The 18756-nt window shown below is 38.9% G+C and overlaps 1 protein-coding gene across 2 annotated transcripts in view; it reads left to right on the plus strand.

Moving 5' to 3' along the window:
- Positions 1–440: 440 nt before the first annotated feature.
- cacng3b (calcium channel, voltage-dependent, gamma subunit 3b) overlaps positions 441–18756 on the plus strand; it is a 47512-nt gene continuing 29196 nt past the window's right edge. Inside the window, exons 1-2 of one of the 2 annotated variants that reach the window (XM_053648245.1) lie at positions 441–1590; positions 1729–1955. In XM_053648245.1, the coding sequence (XP_053504220.1) occupies positions 1745–1955 (211 nt within the window). In that variant the 5' untranslated portion in view covers positions 441–1590; positions 1729–1744. Of the gene's footprint in view, positions 1956–18756 lie in introns of both variants that reach the window. The other variant, XM_053648236.1, reaches the window with a different exon arrangement.

Genomic DNA, 18756 nt, shown 5'->3' on the forward strand with positions numbered 1-18756 from the left:
AATCTGTTGCCATCCACCAGGATGATGAAGATGAGACGTGGGTGGACCTTCCAGCAGGACAACGATTCAAAACATACTGCAAAGGAAACTCTCAGTTGGTTTCAGAGAAAAAAAAAATCAAACTGTTAGAATGGCCCAATCAATCACATGACTTCAATCCAATTTAACAACATTTAAAGACAATATCTTTAGAAGAATTGCCAAAATCACACCTGAATACTGTGGCTAATTAATTTCTTCATACAGGAAGTGTCTTGAAGCTGTCATTACAAACACAGGCTTCTCCACTAAGTATTAAATAAATTTCAGTTAATGTGTTCAGTACTTATTTCCTGTGTCATTCCTCTTTATTACACATAACTTTTTACATTTATGGACTTTAATGTTTGGATTTCTTTATATGGGCTGATTTCTTGAGTTAATACTGATGTCTGGTGAAATTTTCATGTGGATAGCCTCATTGGAAATATATTTACTGAAAAAAAAATGCTGATGCGTTCAATACTTATTTCCCCCGCTGTATATTCTAAATGTGAATTTTGTCATTGGTTTGGAGCACACTAGCTTAGAGATAACCTTAAGGCTAACATATTCATGCTGTAATCCACAAAGCTTCAATTTTGATTTCTTGGAGACTTTACCTACCAGTTCCATGGTAACTGTATGTTTCTGTGGTTACAACTGTTAATTGGCAGCACATTAATTTGAAGAACAGTGATCAAACTAACTGGAACTACCTGTGCATCCAACGGTTTGAACAACGCACACCTTCCAGCCAATCAGAATCGAGTATTCAGACAGACCATGATTTAATCAGTTATAAGGCATGAAGTGGGGTTTTTTTGGGGAGGGTGGAAGAACACAACGTTCTGCCGCCTTTGAAAGTCGTGTGGTGTGAACTTAGCCTTAGGTGTTTATTCCTTAGTAAACTACTTGAATAGGTATAAATTCCCCGCGTGTTTGTCTCTATTGGCTTTCCATATCAGAGCGCTCCTAAAGCCGCTCATCCTTCTGTAGAGTCACATTTGAGGAGCAGCAGCAGGACAGAAACATCATCATTTCTAACACAGCGCCTGGGTTAATATCAGTAAACCGTTTATGGTGGGTCTTTTTCCTCTCACTGAGGGAAACATGGCAGCGCGGGAAAATGACACGGATATCATTTCTCTGTCTGAGACTCGAACGGAAAACGGCTGCTTTCGTCGTGGGAAAGAGATTTTCTTGCTGGATTAACAAAGTGAAGGACAATTTTATTAATTAATACGCATTTTCATGTAATTGTTACCGAGATTCAGCACCGAAAACAGCAGGTTTGATTACTCTCTTTGAATGCTAATCTATTCAAATTACTTCAGTCAATTGTTACACTAACGTTAGCTGGCTTTGAAAGAACTGTGAAAAGAAAAAAGCATCTTCATTCCACAGCTTGGAGACATTTTGAAGATATTTCTGACCTTCTGAGGTCCTGAGGAAAGAAAGTTGTGTAGCAGAAATTGAGAAAATCCCCCAAATCCCCCAAAACAAATGTGAAACGGATCTCAAACAGGGTCACACCATTCAGAAATCTAGCTTCCAAATAGTGTGGACAAGGTAATCCCTACTAATGACAGAGAAGCTGCATCACATCACATCACATCACATCACTGACTGTAACTAGCAGCACTATGGCGAATTGATCTATTATCAAACCAGCAGCACATTCAGACGTGACATTTGTGTATGTTTGAGTTTTGCATGTCGAGAGATGCTGCTGTGTGACCGAGGCGTGCAGATGCTCATCACTACAGTGGGCGCTTTTGCCGCCTTCAGCCTCATGACCATCGCGGTGGGTACAGACTACTGGCTTTACTCCAGAGGAGTGTGTAAAACCAAAGTCAACCATGAAAACGAAACGAGCAGGAAAAACGAAGAAGTGATGACCCACTCCGGATTGTGGAGAACCTGCTGCCTGGAAGGTAAAGCATTCTGTTTACACCTTGGCAGTGCTTTCACCCATCACCCCAAGCCATCTCGTTCGATTTAAAAGCAATACTATTTCTTTTCTATCCAATCTATCTTCATTCCAGTAAGGATCAATATAACAGTCTTGACAGAGAGTGAGAGAGAGAGAGAGAGAGTGTGCGTGTGTGTGCGCGTGTGTGCGTGTGCGGACAACATTGTTTCATATTTTCATTACAGCAACATGGGCAGCATGGTGGCGCAGTGGGTAGCGTTGCCGCCTCACAGCTTCAGGGTCTCCAGTTTGATCCTGAGCTCGGGCTACCGTGTGGAGTCTCTGCATGTTCTTCCTATGTCTGCATGGGTTTCTCCCAGCTCCCTCAGTTTTCTTCCACCTCTCAAAAACATACATGAAGCTACGCCTAAAATTGCCCATTAGGGCGTATGTATGTATGTGTAAATGTGTTTGTGTGTGTGCGTGGTGCTCTGCAACAGACTGCTGTCACATCCAGCGTGTAATCTTGCTTCACGCCCAGGCTCCGGATCCACCACAACCCTGACCAGTATAAAGCAGTTACTAAAGATGAATGAATAACAAATAAATTACGGGGATGTTTTCCAGATCAATTTTGAGTAAAAACTAAGTTTCACATTAAAATTATGAAACATAAAGCAGTATACTGATGCTAATGCCGTTCTATTCCCTTAACTCTTATTTTCACTTCTACCTGTACACTTGAACTTGGTTGTGCATTTGAATCTGGTTGTGTATTTTATGTCAATAATATGTGATGCTGACTGATACAATGAGCACAGGATATAGTATAGTAAGATTTTAGATCCAACAGTGTAGATGGCAATTGATGTATAGGCTAATAGTGTACAAATAGTGTATGGAAATATTCTCAAGAAAGAACTAGTGAAGATGTTTTCATCTAAATCTTGCAGAGACACAATTTTTGTAAAACTTTTTTTATTTTTTATTTGCATAGTTATTTAAACTGGACATCCATGTGGTACAGCAGGTTTCAGGGTCTCTGGTTTGATCCTGAGCTTTGGGAGGTATGGAGTTTCATCTGTATGGAGTTTCACATGGTTTCCCTGTATCAGCATGGGATTCCTATTGGTTCTCTGTTTCCTTCCTGACTCCCAAAAATGCATGAACACACACTATCGTGTTCAAATGGGTGTGTATAGGTGCCCTGTATGAGTGTGTCCATGATGCCCTGAAAAGTACTGGCATCTTATCCATGGTGTATTCCTGCCTTGTGCCTGTAGTGATCCACTATGACTCTGACTAGGATAAAGCACTTACTGAAAATGAATGATGAATTGAAGTTATGTAAACAGCAATAAAACATTCCACATAACAAATGTACCAAAAATTTTGTAGTAAAGGTTATAGTATCAGGAAGTAATCCGCCACAAATCTTCCTATTTTCAATGCAAAATAGCTACTAAATATAAAGCACACTGTGCTTATAAAGTTGTTTTGAGAGACCCGCAGCTGCACTGTTTAACTGTGTGGTAGCTTGCAATAGCTGTGATAGGACTGTGATAGCTGAGTCATACTGATGCATCCACACTAGGACACGCAGGTCCAGTCAAAGTGGCTTAATCAGAGCTAATGTGGCACTTTGGCAGTGCACAGCTGTTTGTCAGTGAATTGTGCACATGAAAATTTTTCTAACTACGTTTTGATCAGCACTACTTGTTCAACACTCAATTCCAAAAGCATAAAACAGTATGAACGCCTGCTCAACTACAGTTCTACACGCAACCGTTTTACAAGTAATGCTTTAAAGAACAACTCCAGCGAATGTCATGAAGAATGCAACCAAAACATGATGGTAAGATGTATTATATATTTTATAAATCATTTCTGGCTTTAACCAAAAGTAATGTTCCATCTCTAGCGAATTTTACAAAAAAAAGCTGGCGATTGGATGAACTGGGGCGTCAGTTCATCGTGGGACCAAGGGTAATTCATTGACACATTTTCAAAATACATCTTTTAAATGGTCCATCAGACACAAACATACTCATCTACCCAATAGTAGTGAAAGATTATAGAAAATCAGGCCTCATAAATCTACAGTTTTAGAGACCAGGTATCGCTGGGAGCTTTACCAGTAGACTATAAATGTGAAGGGCAGAAACCACTGGGGACTGTAGAAAAACTACAAAGATAATTGATTATTTGTCTTAATGCAAAACTTGTTCAAAGCTGACGCAGTTGTGACTGGTTTCTAAAATCCTCAAGGCTGGTTTTTTGTTTTCCTGAATGTGGCACATACGAAAGAATGCTTCTGCATTCACTGCCGAGTAAAACTCCTTTAGAGATATTTAAAATCATCTAGAATTAATTGGAGTGCTGCGTTTTGGGTGGTCTTAGGTGTTTTCTCATTATGAGGAAGTAAATATATCATACACATTTTCTGTGTTGAACAGTGAGATTATTATAACCATGCATTCCCACTGTATATAATCAAATAAAGTTTATTGGCTTGATGAAATAAGCTTATTATGCACAAAGCTTGTTTCTGTGCATCAAGTTTAAAATAAGAATTTATTAAAGTGGCAATTATAACACTTCACTGAGCTTTTCACGTTTAACTACTTTTCATCACTCCACCGCCTCACATTTAAACACATGCAGATAAAAAAAAAACCTGAGACAGACAACAGAGTATTACTTATAGAAAGACTTTGTGCCACTAATTTTTGTCAAGGGAACAAACACAGTAGGATTTATTAAGTTGTGATCAGCTCCAACAAATTTATGGACTTTATTTGTCAAGAATTCGAGCTGACAAATAAATAACATATGCATGCCTTTATATTGGTGACCTACATTCACCAGTGATTATGATTATCAGGTCAGCACTTAGCTGGTTATGTTTTAAAGTGAAAACAGGTAAAATAAAAATTAAAAAAAGGCTGGGAGATGGCTAGTACATCAGTTGCCTTTGCAGTTTGGCCTAATCATGAAAAGCACTACCATTTAACAAATATTCACTGGCATCTCATTTATATCAGTATGCCACCTATGACAAGGACACAGCTGACAGCCTGCCACCATCACATGAGACATTTTGGATAACTGGGGAAAGGAAGCTTATAGAAAAAGCTCATATTGAAATTTGCATCCTTGTTAGAAGTGTCTGGTTCCTGACAGATAAGATCTGGATGAATTCGTTGACAAACTTGTTTATAGAAGTGCAGGATGCAGGACTCATTTATTCTAATATAAGCAAATAGCATTCCACGGCCATAGTGTATTTTACAGAGGAGGTAGTCAGTGCTTGGGAGAATTGACTGATTATATACCTCCCACTTCTTGGCCAAAATGGCAAAACCAAGTAATGATGATTACCCATGCTCACCATCACTCAGGCTTTGTTTTATATGAAATAATCTGAAAGTATGCTGAAGAAAAACGTTAACAGTAGTATTGTCAGGATGCACATACTTTTGGACAAACCAGAAATGCTAGTGACTGAATTACTCAGAAGAGGATAGGTTTCCTTTTCAGTACTGAATTTCTGAAGCTTTCTTCCATATGTCATCTCAGAAAGTTTTCCACTGTCACCTTTGTCAATAGGAATCTATGAAGGTAACATGACAACATAACTGCCATGTTGTACAAAAAGGTTCTATCACAACTCGCACCTGCAACTACCATAACATTAAGCCACTGACAGGTGAGGTGAATAACATTGATTATCTTTTTACAATGGCACCTGTCAATGGGTGGGAGCAAGTAAATAGTCAGTTCTTGAAGTTGATGTGTTGGAAGCAGGATAAATGGGAAGCGTAAGGATTTGTGCAATTTTGACAATGGGCCAAATTGTGATGGCTAGACGACTGGGTCAGCGCATCTCCAAAACAGCAGGTCTTGTGGGGTGTTCCCAGTATGCCATGGTTAGAACCTACCAAAAGTGGTCTAAGGAAGGACAACCGGTGAACCGGTGACATGGTCATGGGCTCCCAAGGATCAATTATGTGTGTGGGCAGCGAAGGCTAGCCCATCTGTTGCAATCCCACAGAAGAGCTAATGTAGCACAAATAGATGAGCAAGTTAATGCTGGCTATGATAGAAAGGTGTCAGAACACATCGTGCATCACAGCTAGTGCGTATGGGGCTGCATAGCCATAAACCAGTCAGCATTAGAACTGGACCATGGAGCAATGGAAGAAGGTGGCCTGGTCTGATTACTAATGCTTTATTTTACATCATGTGGACGGCCGGGTGCATGTGTGTCACTTACCTGGAGAAGAGATAGCACCAGAATGCACTATGGGAAGAAGGCAAGCTGGCAGAGGAAGTGTGATCCTCTGGGCAATGTTCTGCTGGGAAACCTTGGGTCCTGGCATTCATGTGGATGTTACTTAGACATGTACCACCTACGTAGATATTGTTGCAGACCAAGTACCCCCCTTTATGGCAACGGTATTCAATAATGGCAGTGGCCGCTTTCAACAGGATAATGCGCCCTGCCACCCAGCAAAAATTGTTCTGAAAAGGTTTGAGGAACCTTACAAAGAGTTCAGTGTGTTCACCTGGACTCCAAATTCCCCAGATCTTAATCTGATTGAGCATCTGTGGGATGTGCTGAACAAACAAGTCTGATCCATGGAGGCTTCACCTCCCAACTTACTGGACTTAAAAGATCTGCTGCTAACATCTTGATGCCAGACACCACAGTACACATTCAGACATCTTGTGGAGTCCAAACCTCAATGGGTCAGAGTTGGTTTGGTGGCACAAGGGGGACCTACACAATATTAGGCAGGCAGTTAATGTTATGACTGATCGGTGTACATATATCTCACAAGATTTAATAACACGGGGTAGCTTCTATGGTTACCGTTATCTCAAGCCCACTTTTGGGAACTCTCCCAACATGCCCATTATTTTATAATTATGAATAGTGAGACTGAGAATAATTTGACATGTAATAACACTAATGATACATAATAATATATAATTTATGATTTTGTCTCTCTATGTATATGTCCTCTCTCTGTAACTGTTACTGTGTGTTTGTGTGTGTGTGTGTGTGTGTGAGAGAGATAGAGAGAGAGATGGAGAAGTGTGTGATTAATGCAGTAGGTCTCAGAGGAGTGCGTTTAGGGGAATTGAGTGGGGGTGCAGGGGAATGAGGGAGCAAAAGCACAAAGAACAAGTGAGGATAAGAAGAATCCACCCTCAGGGAGAGCACAGCCTGTCACACACACTCACATCACTCACTGTACACTGTATACACACACACACACACACACACACACACACACACACACACACAAACATAGACTCACACACGTCACCTTGGAAACAGGCCTCTCCCGCCTAAAAGAGACTAAGAGAAAGAAAGACAGAGAGAGACACCAGCAGAGAGAGACAGTCATTCATCCTCCTGCTCACCAAGGCTTATCAAGAAATTGAGAAATAAATATTCTGGTCACTTCTACAGTGTCTCCAAGTCAATGTCACCTCCAAGGGAAACACACCCATAAACTGAATGTCCACAATACCACTAGGTAGGAGCACCATGAATGCCATGCTGTGGAGCTGAAAAGATGCATGAAGCATCATGTGGGGCAGCTATTAGGTGGGATGGACGGCGGAGAATGGACGCAGCAATCATTACAAACACAGAGCCTTGGGAACCGGGCAGAGCGAACCTCCTCACCATTAACAACAGCATCAACAGAGCATGCAAAGTGAACAGTCTGAAACACAGAGTGGACAACAGGTACACATACCAAAGAAGACTAGACACTGTGCGCAACCCTTACCCAATAGACACAGGTTGGAGCACCACCACGACTGGGGAAATGGACTTATTCACTGAACAAACCAGATTCCTGCTACAAAAAAGCTCAGTTTGCGCTTCTGGAATTAGTACCACTGACTTCTACAATTCCTCACGGATAAGATAAAAGGGATTTGAGAACGGTAACTGCAGAAGAGGTAATGGAACTAATGACATGTCAGTGGTCAGTTGTTCAAGATCATTGGACTTGATGTTACAGCACTCTATGTGGTGTATAAACTATTTTGTCTTCCGGGTTTTCCGGTGTCACCCACTAGTCTAGGAATCTGGATCACATTTCCAACCGATGACGATGTCATTTAGCTCAGGGTACCTGTTTGATTACTTTGTTAGTTTTCAGGAAGCTGAGAAAATGTGGGATGCAGACTGATAAAGTGATATTGAAAAGAAGCAGCAAATGTGGAACATAATAATAATAATACATATAATTCATATAGCACCATTCTTACAGCCAAGGTAACTTTACATAAAACAAACAAACATAGAAAAAGGAGAAACACAGCCCTCCAAAAGCTGCCAAGATATAATTTATGCTTTATCTAATGTAATGTAATCTATCTAATTAATATATGTTTTGTGACAATGTCCATTGTTAAAAGTACTATAAAAATGAAATTGAATTAAATTAAATTTCATTGGCATAGCTGCTCATAGTACCACACAACCTGTATGGCCGCAATGCCACTAGACAACACCACTCAGAACACTGTGCCACTGTTGCACAAAGAGTGCACTGACACATCACAGAACAGAGCACTGAGAAGTCCCAACATCACGCAGAATGATCATATAAACTTTCTGCCATCATCGGGAGCAAGAGGCACACCGTAGTTCATAGCGAGCAAACAAACATATCATGCATGGTGGGTGGATCAAGGACTGGGGAATCCCGCCACTCAAGATTGGGCCTGGAGTTCCACAACCAGCAGACAAAGGGACAAAAACTGTGAAACATTAAAACAGAAAACAAATATCAAACATACAAATGCTGATGTATACAAACACAGAAGAATGGAAAGAAAAAGCTCAGGTGAGAAGCAGCAGCCAAAATGTGCACGGTGTACTCAAGTGGAAAAACCAAACATCATTTGAGTAAAGTCTCAAGTCTCTGAACGGCAAGCACAAGTGAAGTTTCTGAGTTGACATCCGAGTCAGATCTCAAATCTCTGAGCTGGAAGTCAGAATCAAGTCTCAGAGCTAAAATCCAAGTCAACTTTCAAATTTCTGAGCTTCTGGTCCAAGTCAACTTTCAAGTCTCTAAGTTGAGACTTGAGAGGTTGGGAACCTGTGGATTAAAATATGATCGTTATTTTCTATTGTTTTAAATAGAATACAAAATTTAGCAAGAATATCAATACTAATAATATCATTACTAAACAATAGCACAAAGAAAGAATAACAGATAAACATCATAGTATATAAAAAGCTGGCAACATGTATTTGTTATTGGTCATCCTTTTATTGGGGTTCAAGAATTTAATGTTAATTGCATATTATTTCTATCACGGCACATCTACATACTTATCACACTGTATTAGGAAAATAAATACTTAGGATAGGTAACACTTCAATTAATTACTACACATGACAGTCACTGAACTGACTGACAAAGCCACAATGCAAGTTAGAGAAGAACAGATTTGTTCATCACTGTTTTATTTTACCGGTCCTAATTTATTTATTTATTTGTTCATGGTTTTATCCAGGTCTTCACTCTGAGTCAAATCACGAGTCAACATGCAACTCAAGGGCAACTCGAGTCTCCATCTATGCTACTTTCCTGCCTTTACAAAGTCAGTGGCTGATATAACAGACAGCAGGAACCTTAGGGTCACTGAAACACACAAGCCTTTCCAATTCTGGACTTATATATGCATATGTTTACATATTACATATGTTTTCCTGTTGGGGACAAGTTCAATGTTCCCACAAGATCAAAACTGTCAAATATTCCTAATCTTCTGGTCTCCACCAAGCACACACACACACACACACACACACACACACACACACAAACAGAAGCCCTATCCAGACAGGATTAGTTTCATTGGGTGACATCTGTAGTTACCTTTTTGTCTCCTCTGAGATAAAAGCCCTTATGTCTGAATGGCAATTAAATTAATGTGGAAGGGACTAGTTTTTGCTAGGTTGTTTTAGTCTATGAACTGGGATTGTGTCACACATCCTTATATGATCATGCAACATCTAACATTACAGTAAAGCTGTCCATTCATTTATTTCTAGAAGACTAAGCATTGCCTGCAATTGTGGTATGTGTGACTATAAAATGGCTTTATACACGTAGCTGACATAATGACCCCTTTAATCAGCCATAGGATCACAATCTTCTGATTGATTTTATAGGCTCTCAGTTTGTATAGGTTCCTGATGGGCTCTTAATGTGTTTCCAATGCAGGCAGTGTGTAGACAAAGTTATACAATCCATATCAGGTAAGTTGTGGAAGGAAGTGGATACACACTCTAGGCAGCTAAGTATGACAGATTTCAGTAGTCAAAAAATATTTTCCCAATGCATAAGGCAACATCTGCTGGCAAAATTACCAGTGTGTCTATCCAGAGGGGACTAAAATTATCATTTGACTGCAGAGTAGGTAATTTGGTCTGTAAGGAGGGAGAAAACACAGATATGGCCAATCTGGATGGAAATAAAAATCACAGATTTATTCCATTTTGAATTACTTCAGGTTTCTTTGTAAATTTAATCCCAACCAAATAGGGCTTTATATATTCATTCTGATGAGCATCAGTTATACTTGCTGTTGGTCACTAGAAAAACCCAAATTTGTACACACACACACACACACACACACACACGTTTGTCTTACTATCCTTGTGAGGATATTACATTGACATAATAATTAAAGCAGCTAATTAAAAATACGCCAACACCTACAGTCCCAATTCGGAAAAAGTTCAGACAGCATGGAAAATGGTAATAAAAACAAAGAGGAGTGATTTGTAAATGTTCTTTAACTTGTATTTAAACAAACAAACAAACAAAAAAAACGTATAAAGGCAAGCTATTTGATGGTTTACTTAATCAACTGCATAGTTTTTTGAAGATAAACATTTATTTTGAAATTGATGCATGCAACACGTTCCAAAAAAGTTGGGACAGGGGCAATTTAGGACTAATAGCTATGTGACAAGTTGATATAAGAAGGTGATGTGAAACAGGTGAGGCAGTCTTCTAATCATAGTATATAAGGAGCCTCCAAAAAGGTCTAGTCCTTCAACAACATTCCCCAAAGACAAATCAGTAGGATTTTGGGCATTTCACCTTCTCCAGTGCACAATATAATTAAAAGATTCAAGGAATCCAGTCAAATCTCGTTGCGTAAAGGGCAAGGTCGAAAACCACTTCTGAATGTGCGTGATCTCCGATCCCTCAGACGTCAGTGTCATAAAAACCGTCATGAGTCTGTAATGGATATCCTGAAATGGGCTCGGAATAATTTGGTAAACCTTTGTAAGACAACACCATTTGCCACTGCATCCACAGATGCAAGTTAAGGCCTGACTATGCAAAGCAGAAGCCATACATGAACACTGTCCAGAAGTGCCGCCGACTTCTCTTGGCTCGGTCTCATCTGAGATGGACAGTAGCACAGTGGAATTGTGTTTTGTGGATCGACAAGTCAACATTTCAAAAAATTTTTGGACAAAACAGCTGTCGTGTTCTCTGGGCCAAAGAGGAAAAGGACCATCCAAGCTGTTATTAGCGTCAGGTCCAAAAGCCAGCGTGTGTCATGGTATGGGGGTGTGTCAGTGCCGATGGCATAGGTAACTTGCACATCTGTGAGGGCACCGTTAATGCAGAAAGATATGTACACGTTTTGGAGTAACATATGCTCCATCCAGAGCAGGACAATGCCAAACCACGTTCTGCCCTGATTACAAGCGCATGGTTGCATAAGCAGAGAGTTCAGGTGCTAGCATGGCCTGCCTGCAGTCCTGACCTGTCACCGATTGAGAATGTGTGGCGCATTATGAAGTGCGAAATAAGGCAACGAAGGCCTCGTAGAGTTGCACAGCTGAAGAAATGCATAATGGATAAATGGGGGAAAATTCAACTTCTAAACTTAACTAACTGGTGTCTTCACTCAGCGCCCAAATGTTTAATAAGTGTTAATAAAAGAAATGGTGATATTACAGAGTGGTAAACGGTCGACTGTCCCAACTTTTCTGGAGTGTGTTGCAGTCATCAGATTTGAAATGAGTGTATATTTTCACAAATAAATAAAATTCACAAAGTAAAACATCAAATAATGTGTTAATAATGTGTTTTCAATATAGTACTGGGTGAACTGAATTTTCAGATTACTCTTTTTGTTAATTTTTTTGTCATTTTCCATACTGTCCCAACTTTTTCGGAATTGGGGTTGTAAGTCTAATGCCATACTTAACCTCAGTAACCAGAAGGAAAACTTTTAGCTCTTTGTTTTCTTCATATAAATACACTTTTGTAATTATAAATATAATATAATTATAAATAAATAAATGGACATCAGTTCTGCCTGCTCTTGGGAACCACACATATAAACTCACACACTCCACAATCACATTATACAAACTCTGTAAGCGAGTATAGAGTGTAGTGTATGCATGTGCGGGAATGTGTGTGTGTGTGTGTGTGTGTGTGTGTGTGTGTGGCCATAGTAATGGAAAAATCTTGTCTCTTCTTTGTAAGATATTGCTGAAACTCTTTTATATATAATGTAACATAAGTGTTTTATTCAGTCACTGTTTTAAACTGCAGGATTGGATGAATAATGAATACTTATCATTTATTCAAGCCATTTTATATGCTACAGTAGCTAAACACATTCACTCATTTCATCCAGCAGGTCGATACTCATTTACACTATGTTTTCTGGAAAATAAGGAAAGTGAATTAACCATGCTCAGAATACAGCTAGTGGAAAATGGCTTAACGCTATCAGTTAAACAGTTAAGCAAAACTTAACACAATACTGTTAACATGGCCCCTTCCATTCGGCATTAGCCTCAATAGAAATGCATCATGGGATAAAGATTGTCTCATTTGGAAGGCAACATATGGACAGATATGAACACAACACTGGACAAGTGTGAAGTGGCATTTGTAATTATTTATTGAAGGCAATCCTATAATTCTGTTCACCATGACAGTGTGAGAAATATGGTGGAAAGTACTGCAACTCCAACTGAACGATGGAAATTAGCTGTGTCAAAGCTGATTAAAACTCCTATTTGTGTTTGATTGCCAGATAATTGCTGCCATTCTTATATTAAGCTAGGCCAAAATAATGCTAGCTAGTCTAGCAGGGTCATACTGAAGACAGCTTTTCAAAAACCTGGCAGGGAATTACAATGAAAATGAGAAATGGACAAGCGCAAACATTATGCCCATATATTTTCCCTTGTAAAGCTTGCCCCAATTTCCTGTGGTTGGTGCACTTTTAATGTCCATATAAGTAACATCTTGAGTGATAATTGAATTGATGTTTACCTGATCCATTTTGGCCTTGTTTGCTTTTACTGCCTGTAATCTGTTCTCCACACACAAAACACAAAACATACTGCTGTCTTATTTAGAGACTTCAGCAATCCTTGTTTACAGTCATGGCATCTTGCTGTCCTCGCACAATGTTAACAGATGTGGCATCTACTTTAGGTGGCCCCTTCTTTAACCTCTGCCATGAGACATTTAATTGGCTTCAAAATTTAAAATTGAGTTGCCAACAATATCCCATCCTCCTTAAAGAGTGTTGCCAACTTAGTAACGTTGTTGTTAGATTTGTCAACTTTTTAAACCCCTTTAGTGAATTTCAATTAATAAGAGCCTTATTAAAATAAAAAATAAAAAATAAAAAACAACAACTGTCCTACACTCAGTACAGCCCTCCAGCTCACATTTCAATTTGATTTTATTTACAATGTGATTTCAACAGTGGACATTGTCACAAAGCAGTTTTACAGAAATCTGAATATAACGTTGGATTTGGATCCCTAATGAGCAAGATGTGAGAGTAGCAATGAAACTCCCTGAGCTGACATGAGGAAGAAACCTTGAGAAAAACCTAACTCAAAAAGGAACCAATCTTCTTCAAAGAGTCACCAAATAATGAGACATTATGAGTCCACAACTGGATGTATAGCTGTGTGTCATTGACATAGCAGTGGAAGATAAAACCATGTTTGTACTCAGAGGTTCCTTATATAGAGAAAAGTGCTGAAGGCCTAGAACAGAGCCTTTTGGAACACCAAACTTTTACATCTACAAACTGATAATGATCAGACAAATAAGACCTAAGCCAGGAAAGAGCCATTCCCTCAACTCCAACAGAATTTTCTAGTCTATCTAGAATCATATATTTGTCTATTGGTTTCATCAGCTGCAGTAAGGTCAAATAACTCAACCAAGCAGACACAGCCCTGATGAGAGGCCAGCAGTAGGTCATTTACCACTTTAACCAGTGCTTTTTCAGTACTGTGGTGAGGCCAAAATCCTGACTGAACGATTTCATGAATGTTATTCCTATGCAAGTATGACCCTTACTGCTGTGCTACCACCTTTTCTAGCACCTTAGAGATAATGGAAGGTTTTAATGGGGTGGTTTCTTAGTTAGACAGTTAGACAGGGGTCAAGGTCAGCTTTTTTGGTCAGGCTAGTTTAATGGATTTAAGTACATAGCCAATGGTAAGGGAGGAGTTTATTAATTTTGATTGAGGTTTGATTGCTTCTGGTATCTTTTTGAGGAAATGTAAAGGTAAGGGATCTAATACACAAGTTAATGATATTGAAGAGAAAATTAGTTAAATTAGTTCTGTCTGTTAAATTGGAGTAAAAGATTCTAATCGATCTATTTGATGTGGTTATATTGCTTTCTACATAGTTAGTTATCAAAATGTCTGACTTTAATACTCTGTTTAATATTCTCGATTTTACCAATGAAAAAGTCATCACTAATGCATACTATTTTTTCTCTCAAATTATTTTTCTTTTTAAACTAGACTACATTGCTAAGAGTAGCATAACGTTGACTCCAAGCATTTAATCACCTGATCATGTTCTGTGGGGTCAGAGGGTGAACCAATCAAGGGTTATATTTTTTAATTAAAAAATAGATTACTTGGTCGTAAACATGATGTGATAGTCTGGCGAAGTGCATACACTGTATTATGACTAAGACCTGTTTTAAATGGATGAGGTAGTGATCTGAAATTGCTTCAGACTGCAGTAGTGTTACTATGTTTTCTATATTTAATCCAAGTGCCAGTATTAAATCAAGGGTGTGTCCAACCTAATGAGTGGGTTCTATTATATTCTGATTGAATAGTACTTAGTCTAGAATGGGCACAAACATTGTTCTCAGTGGGTCTTCAAAATTAATATTACTGTCTCCAGTAATTACTGCTTTTTCTACAGAAACAACCAGAAACAAAGTCTGCAAATTCATACCAAAATTCAGAATACAGCCCTGGGGGTCTATAAATACTAATTAGTGGAACTGACTGCATAGACGTATATTTTGTGTCTGTGTGTTATGTCAGTAAAAAGAACTTAAAATTAGTTTAGCTTGTTGGTCAGCTGCCTGGCGCCGCCTCTGGATTGTCACCAATTTACTAGGCCTTTTCTCAGACTATGTACTATAGTACAAGAAATGGGAGCAGCATTTTCTTGAGTGGTATGGATACCGTCCTTCCATGAAAGGCCAGACTTGCCCTTAAAAGTACTCCAGTTATACCGCTGCTGGTTATACAAGTTGAGAGATCAATTTGGTTGACTCACCACTAATGTGTATAGGCTGATTGAGTTGCGCAAGCCTATGTTTCCAACGACCATTCACTGATTACCATTGTTTTCCAACAACCAGTCACTTACTGGCTGTTCCCAACAACCTATCATTGATTACAGTCATCATTTGTCCCACCACTTCTTTCTTCTTCATTTTAAACTTACTACTTGGCTATATTTTAAAGAAATTCAAGTAAGTTATTCAATCCATAACCATTTACTTTATGTCTGTTTCCTGACTGCTCACGACCAGTTCTCATTTTTGTCGGGGAAAAATGTATGCAGGCATTCCTAGTTGTTCACTTTAGCTTTAGTATTTTAGTTTCAGATTTAGGTCTCTATTGTATCAAAATCACACAATCTCTAAAAGTTGCTTTACATCGGGCTTATAAGTTTCACACCGTCACACTGTATAGGATGATGTTAATACAATTTGTGGTCATGTTATATTGTAACGTATTCGATATCAGTTATGCTCACATGTGCTGCAAGTCAGTGTACATCATTAAGATTCTCTTATACTACAGCGCTGTTGAATTCTCGAATCTGACTGATCAGAAGTTGTTGCTTAATTTTCTATAACAATACAGCTCGGACAGTAGTGCCAGCTGTAATTCACATGATAGGTTGATGTTAGTGCATTTGCTCTAATACATTATAATTTCCATAGTAACAGCTAATTCACAGGAACTTTATGGCAGATGCTCCACATGCATACATTATCTAAGGCTAATAATACATGGATTTAAGAAATGTGTTGTTTTTTAACAAAGAAGTATGTGTGAAGTAAAAGAGATTTTTATTTAACACAAATGGAATAGGAGTCTTAAGTCTCAGCAGTTTTTAACAGTCAGTAAGCTTTCCACCTTGGAAAAGTCTTCAGGAGATCAGATTATTTCAGGTTTTTCAGTCACATGGCTTTTTACCCACAATGCTGGTATTCAGCTTGTGACTGATGCAGTCTGTCTTGTGACATCAAAAAGCTGTACCCATTTACTTCCTCTGGTAGCTTTGACACAAAAATTTTATGCATGAAATCACTGATAGGCAGTGCAGTGGTGCAGCAGGTAGCATTGCCACCTGACAGTTCCAGGGTCCCAGGTTTTATCCTGAACCTGGGTGATAGTGTTTGTGGAGTTGTGCATTTTCCGCCCATAATTCCCTGTGTGGCTAAGATAAACTGGCCTATAGGGGTGTGTGTGTGTATGTGTGTGTGTGTGTGTGTGTGTGTGTGCGTGTGTGTGTGTGTGTGTGTGTGTGTATGTGTGTGTGTGTGCATGGTGCTCTGTGATGGAGTATCTAGGGTATATTCATGGCCACTGTTCCCAGAGTAGGCTCTGGATTCCCCTGACAAATATGAGGGCAGTTACTGAAAGTGAGTGAGCAAGTGAATGAGTAAAATCACTGAACTCCAAAGTTGCAGGTTTAGGACTTTATTATTCGTACTGTCAAAGAAATTCAGAAGTGCCTTTCTGGTTTATGGCCTTTATGATTCAATGGAAATTAAGCTTCTGTCTGTGACGTTTCCTGATTTAATTAATGAAAGGAACGAAAACATCACTGTGACCCTGACCAGGATAAAGCAGTTACTGAAGATGAACATTGAAACATCAAATGTCATATCTTTCCATTACACTGTTATTTTGGCTCTCTTTCTATACACACGTTTAAAAAACAACTGTATAGTCTTTTCCCTTTATTATCTTCATGATATTTACATAACTAATAATTAAGATTTATATAGTCTTATTTATATAATAATCTTAGATTTATATAGCGCTTTTCTAGGCACTCAAAGTGTTTCACATTGCATATGAAGATTGCAACCACCACCAGTGTGTAGCGTCCACCTGGATGATGCGACGGCAGCCACAGTGTGCCAGAACGCCCACCACACACCAGCTATTGGTGGAGAGGAGAGAATAGTGATGTAGCCAAATCAGGGATGGAGATTATTAGGGGCCATGATAGATAATGGGGAATTTTGCCAGGACACTAGGGTTAAACCACTACTCTTTTACCATAAGTGTCTTGGGATTTTTAATGACCACAGAGAATCAGTACCTCGATTTAACATCTCATCTTTTTTTTCTGTTTTTTTAAATTTTTTACAGTATAGTGTCCCCGTCACTATATTGGGGCATTAGGATCCACACAGACCACAGGGTAAGCAGTGCCTACTGGCTTCTCTGATACCACTTCCAACAGCAATCTTAGTTTTACCCAGGTCTCCCATTCAGGTACTAGCCAGGCTCAACCCTGCTTAGCTTCAGTAGGAAACCAGTCAAGAGCTGCAGGGTGATATGGCTCTGGCTTCACATAACTGTATTCACAACATTTAAGAAATTTGTTTTAAAACTGTGAAATGTTTGAACGAAAAGCCATCGAATGACTAAATATATATTTTAAATCTGCCTTGTATTTACGTAGAGCCTTGTCATTATTATACAACTGAAGAGAGCTGGTAAAGAAACAACTGAGTGTAGGAGAGAGAGAGAGAGAGAGAGAGAGAGAGAGAGAGAGATTAACATTCAGTACGTTTACATGGACAACAATAATCCGATATTAATCTGATTAAGACAATACTCTGATTAAAAAACTAGCATGTAAACAGCAATTATTGATTACCTTAATCCATCTAAAGTCATACTTGAAGTAAACATAAATTGAATTAAGACATGTGGAGTATTCCTATTTTAGTCACATTATCGATGTGAATTACAGACATGAGCACAAATTAATCACACTATTAACGTTGTGTGGGAGATTTCACTGCATTTTGCGACAGTACACGTACACACACAGCAGAGCTCAACCGTTTGACGGCAAACAAGAGAGCACGGTTGCGTCCGAAACCACATAGACTACGTTTACATGGACAGCAGTAATCTAATTATTGACCTTATTCTGAATAAGACAATATTGTTATTAAGGTGTTTACATGAGTCGCTTTTAGAATACTCCTTTCATGTTCAGATTTTACATGTTGTAGAACATAGTTCGATTAACAGCACACGTCATTACGTCACCACGCCACGCTGTCCAACGTTCCCTCCAGAATTTCACGTATCGACATACAGTTCGTCTTCGTTATGGTACCGTATACAGTTTTGGGTGTTTTTATTTAAAATTTTTACAAACGCTTCAAGTGCAGTTAATTATTTGTCATGCTGTACG

This window comes from Ictalurus furcatus, chromosome 2 (genome assembly GCF_023375685.1).
Source record: "Ictalurus furcatus strain D&B chromosome 2, Billie_1.0, whole genome shotgun sequence".
NCBI lineage: Eukaryota > Metazoa > Chordata > Actinopteri > Siluriformes > Ictaluridae > Ictalurus > Ictalurus furcatus.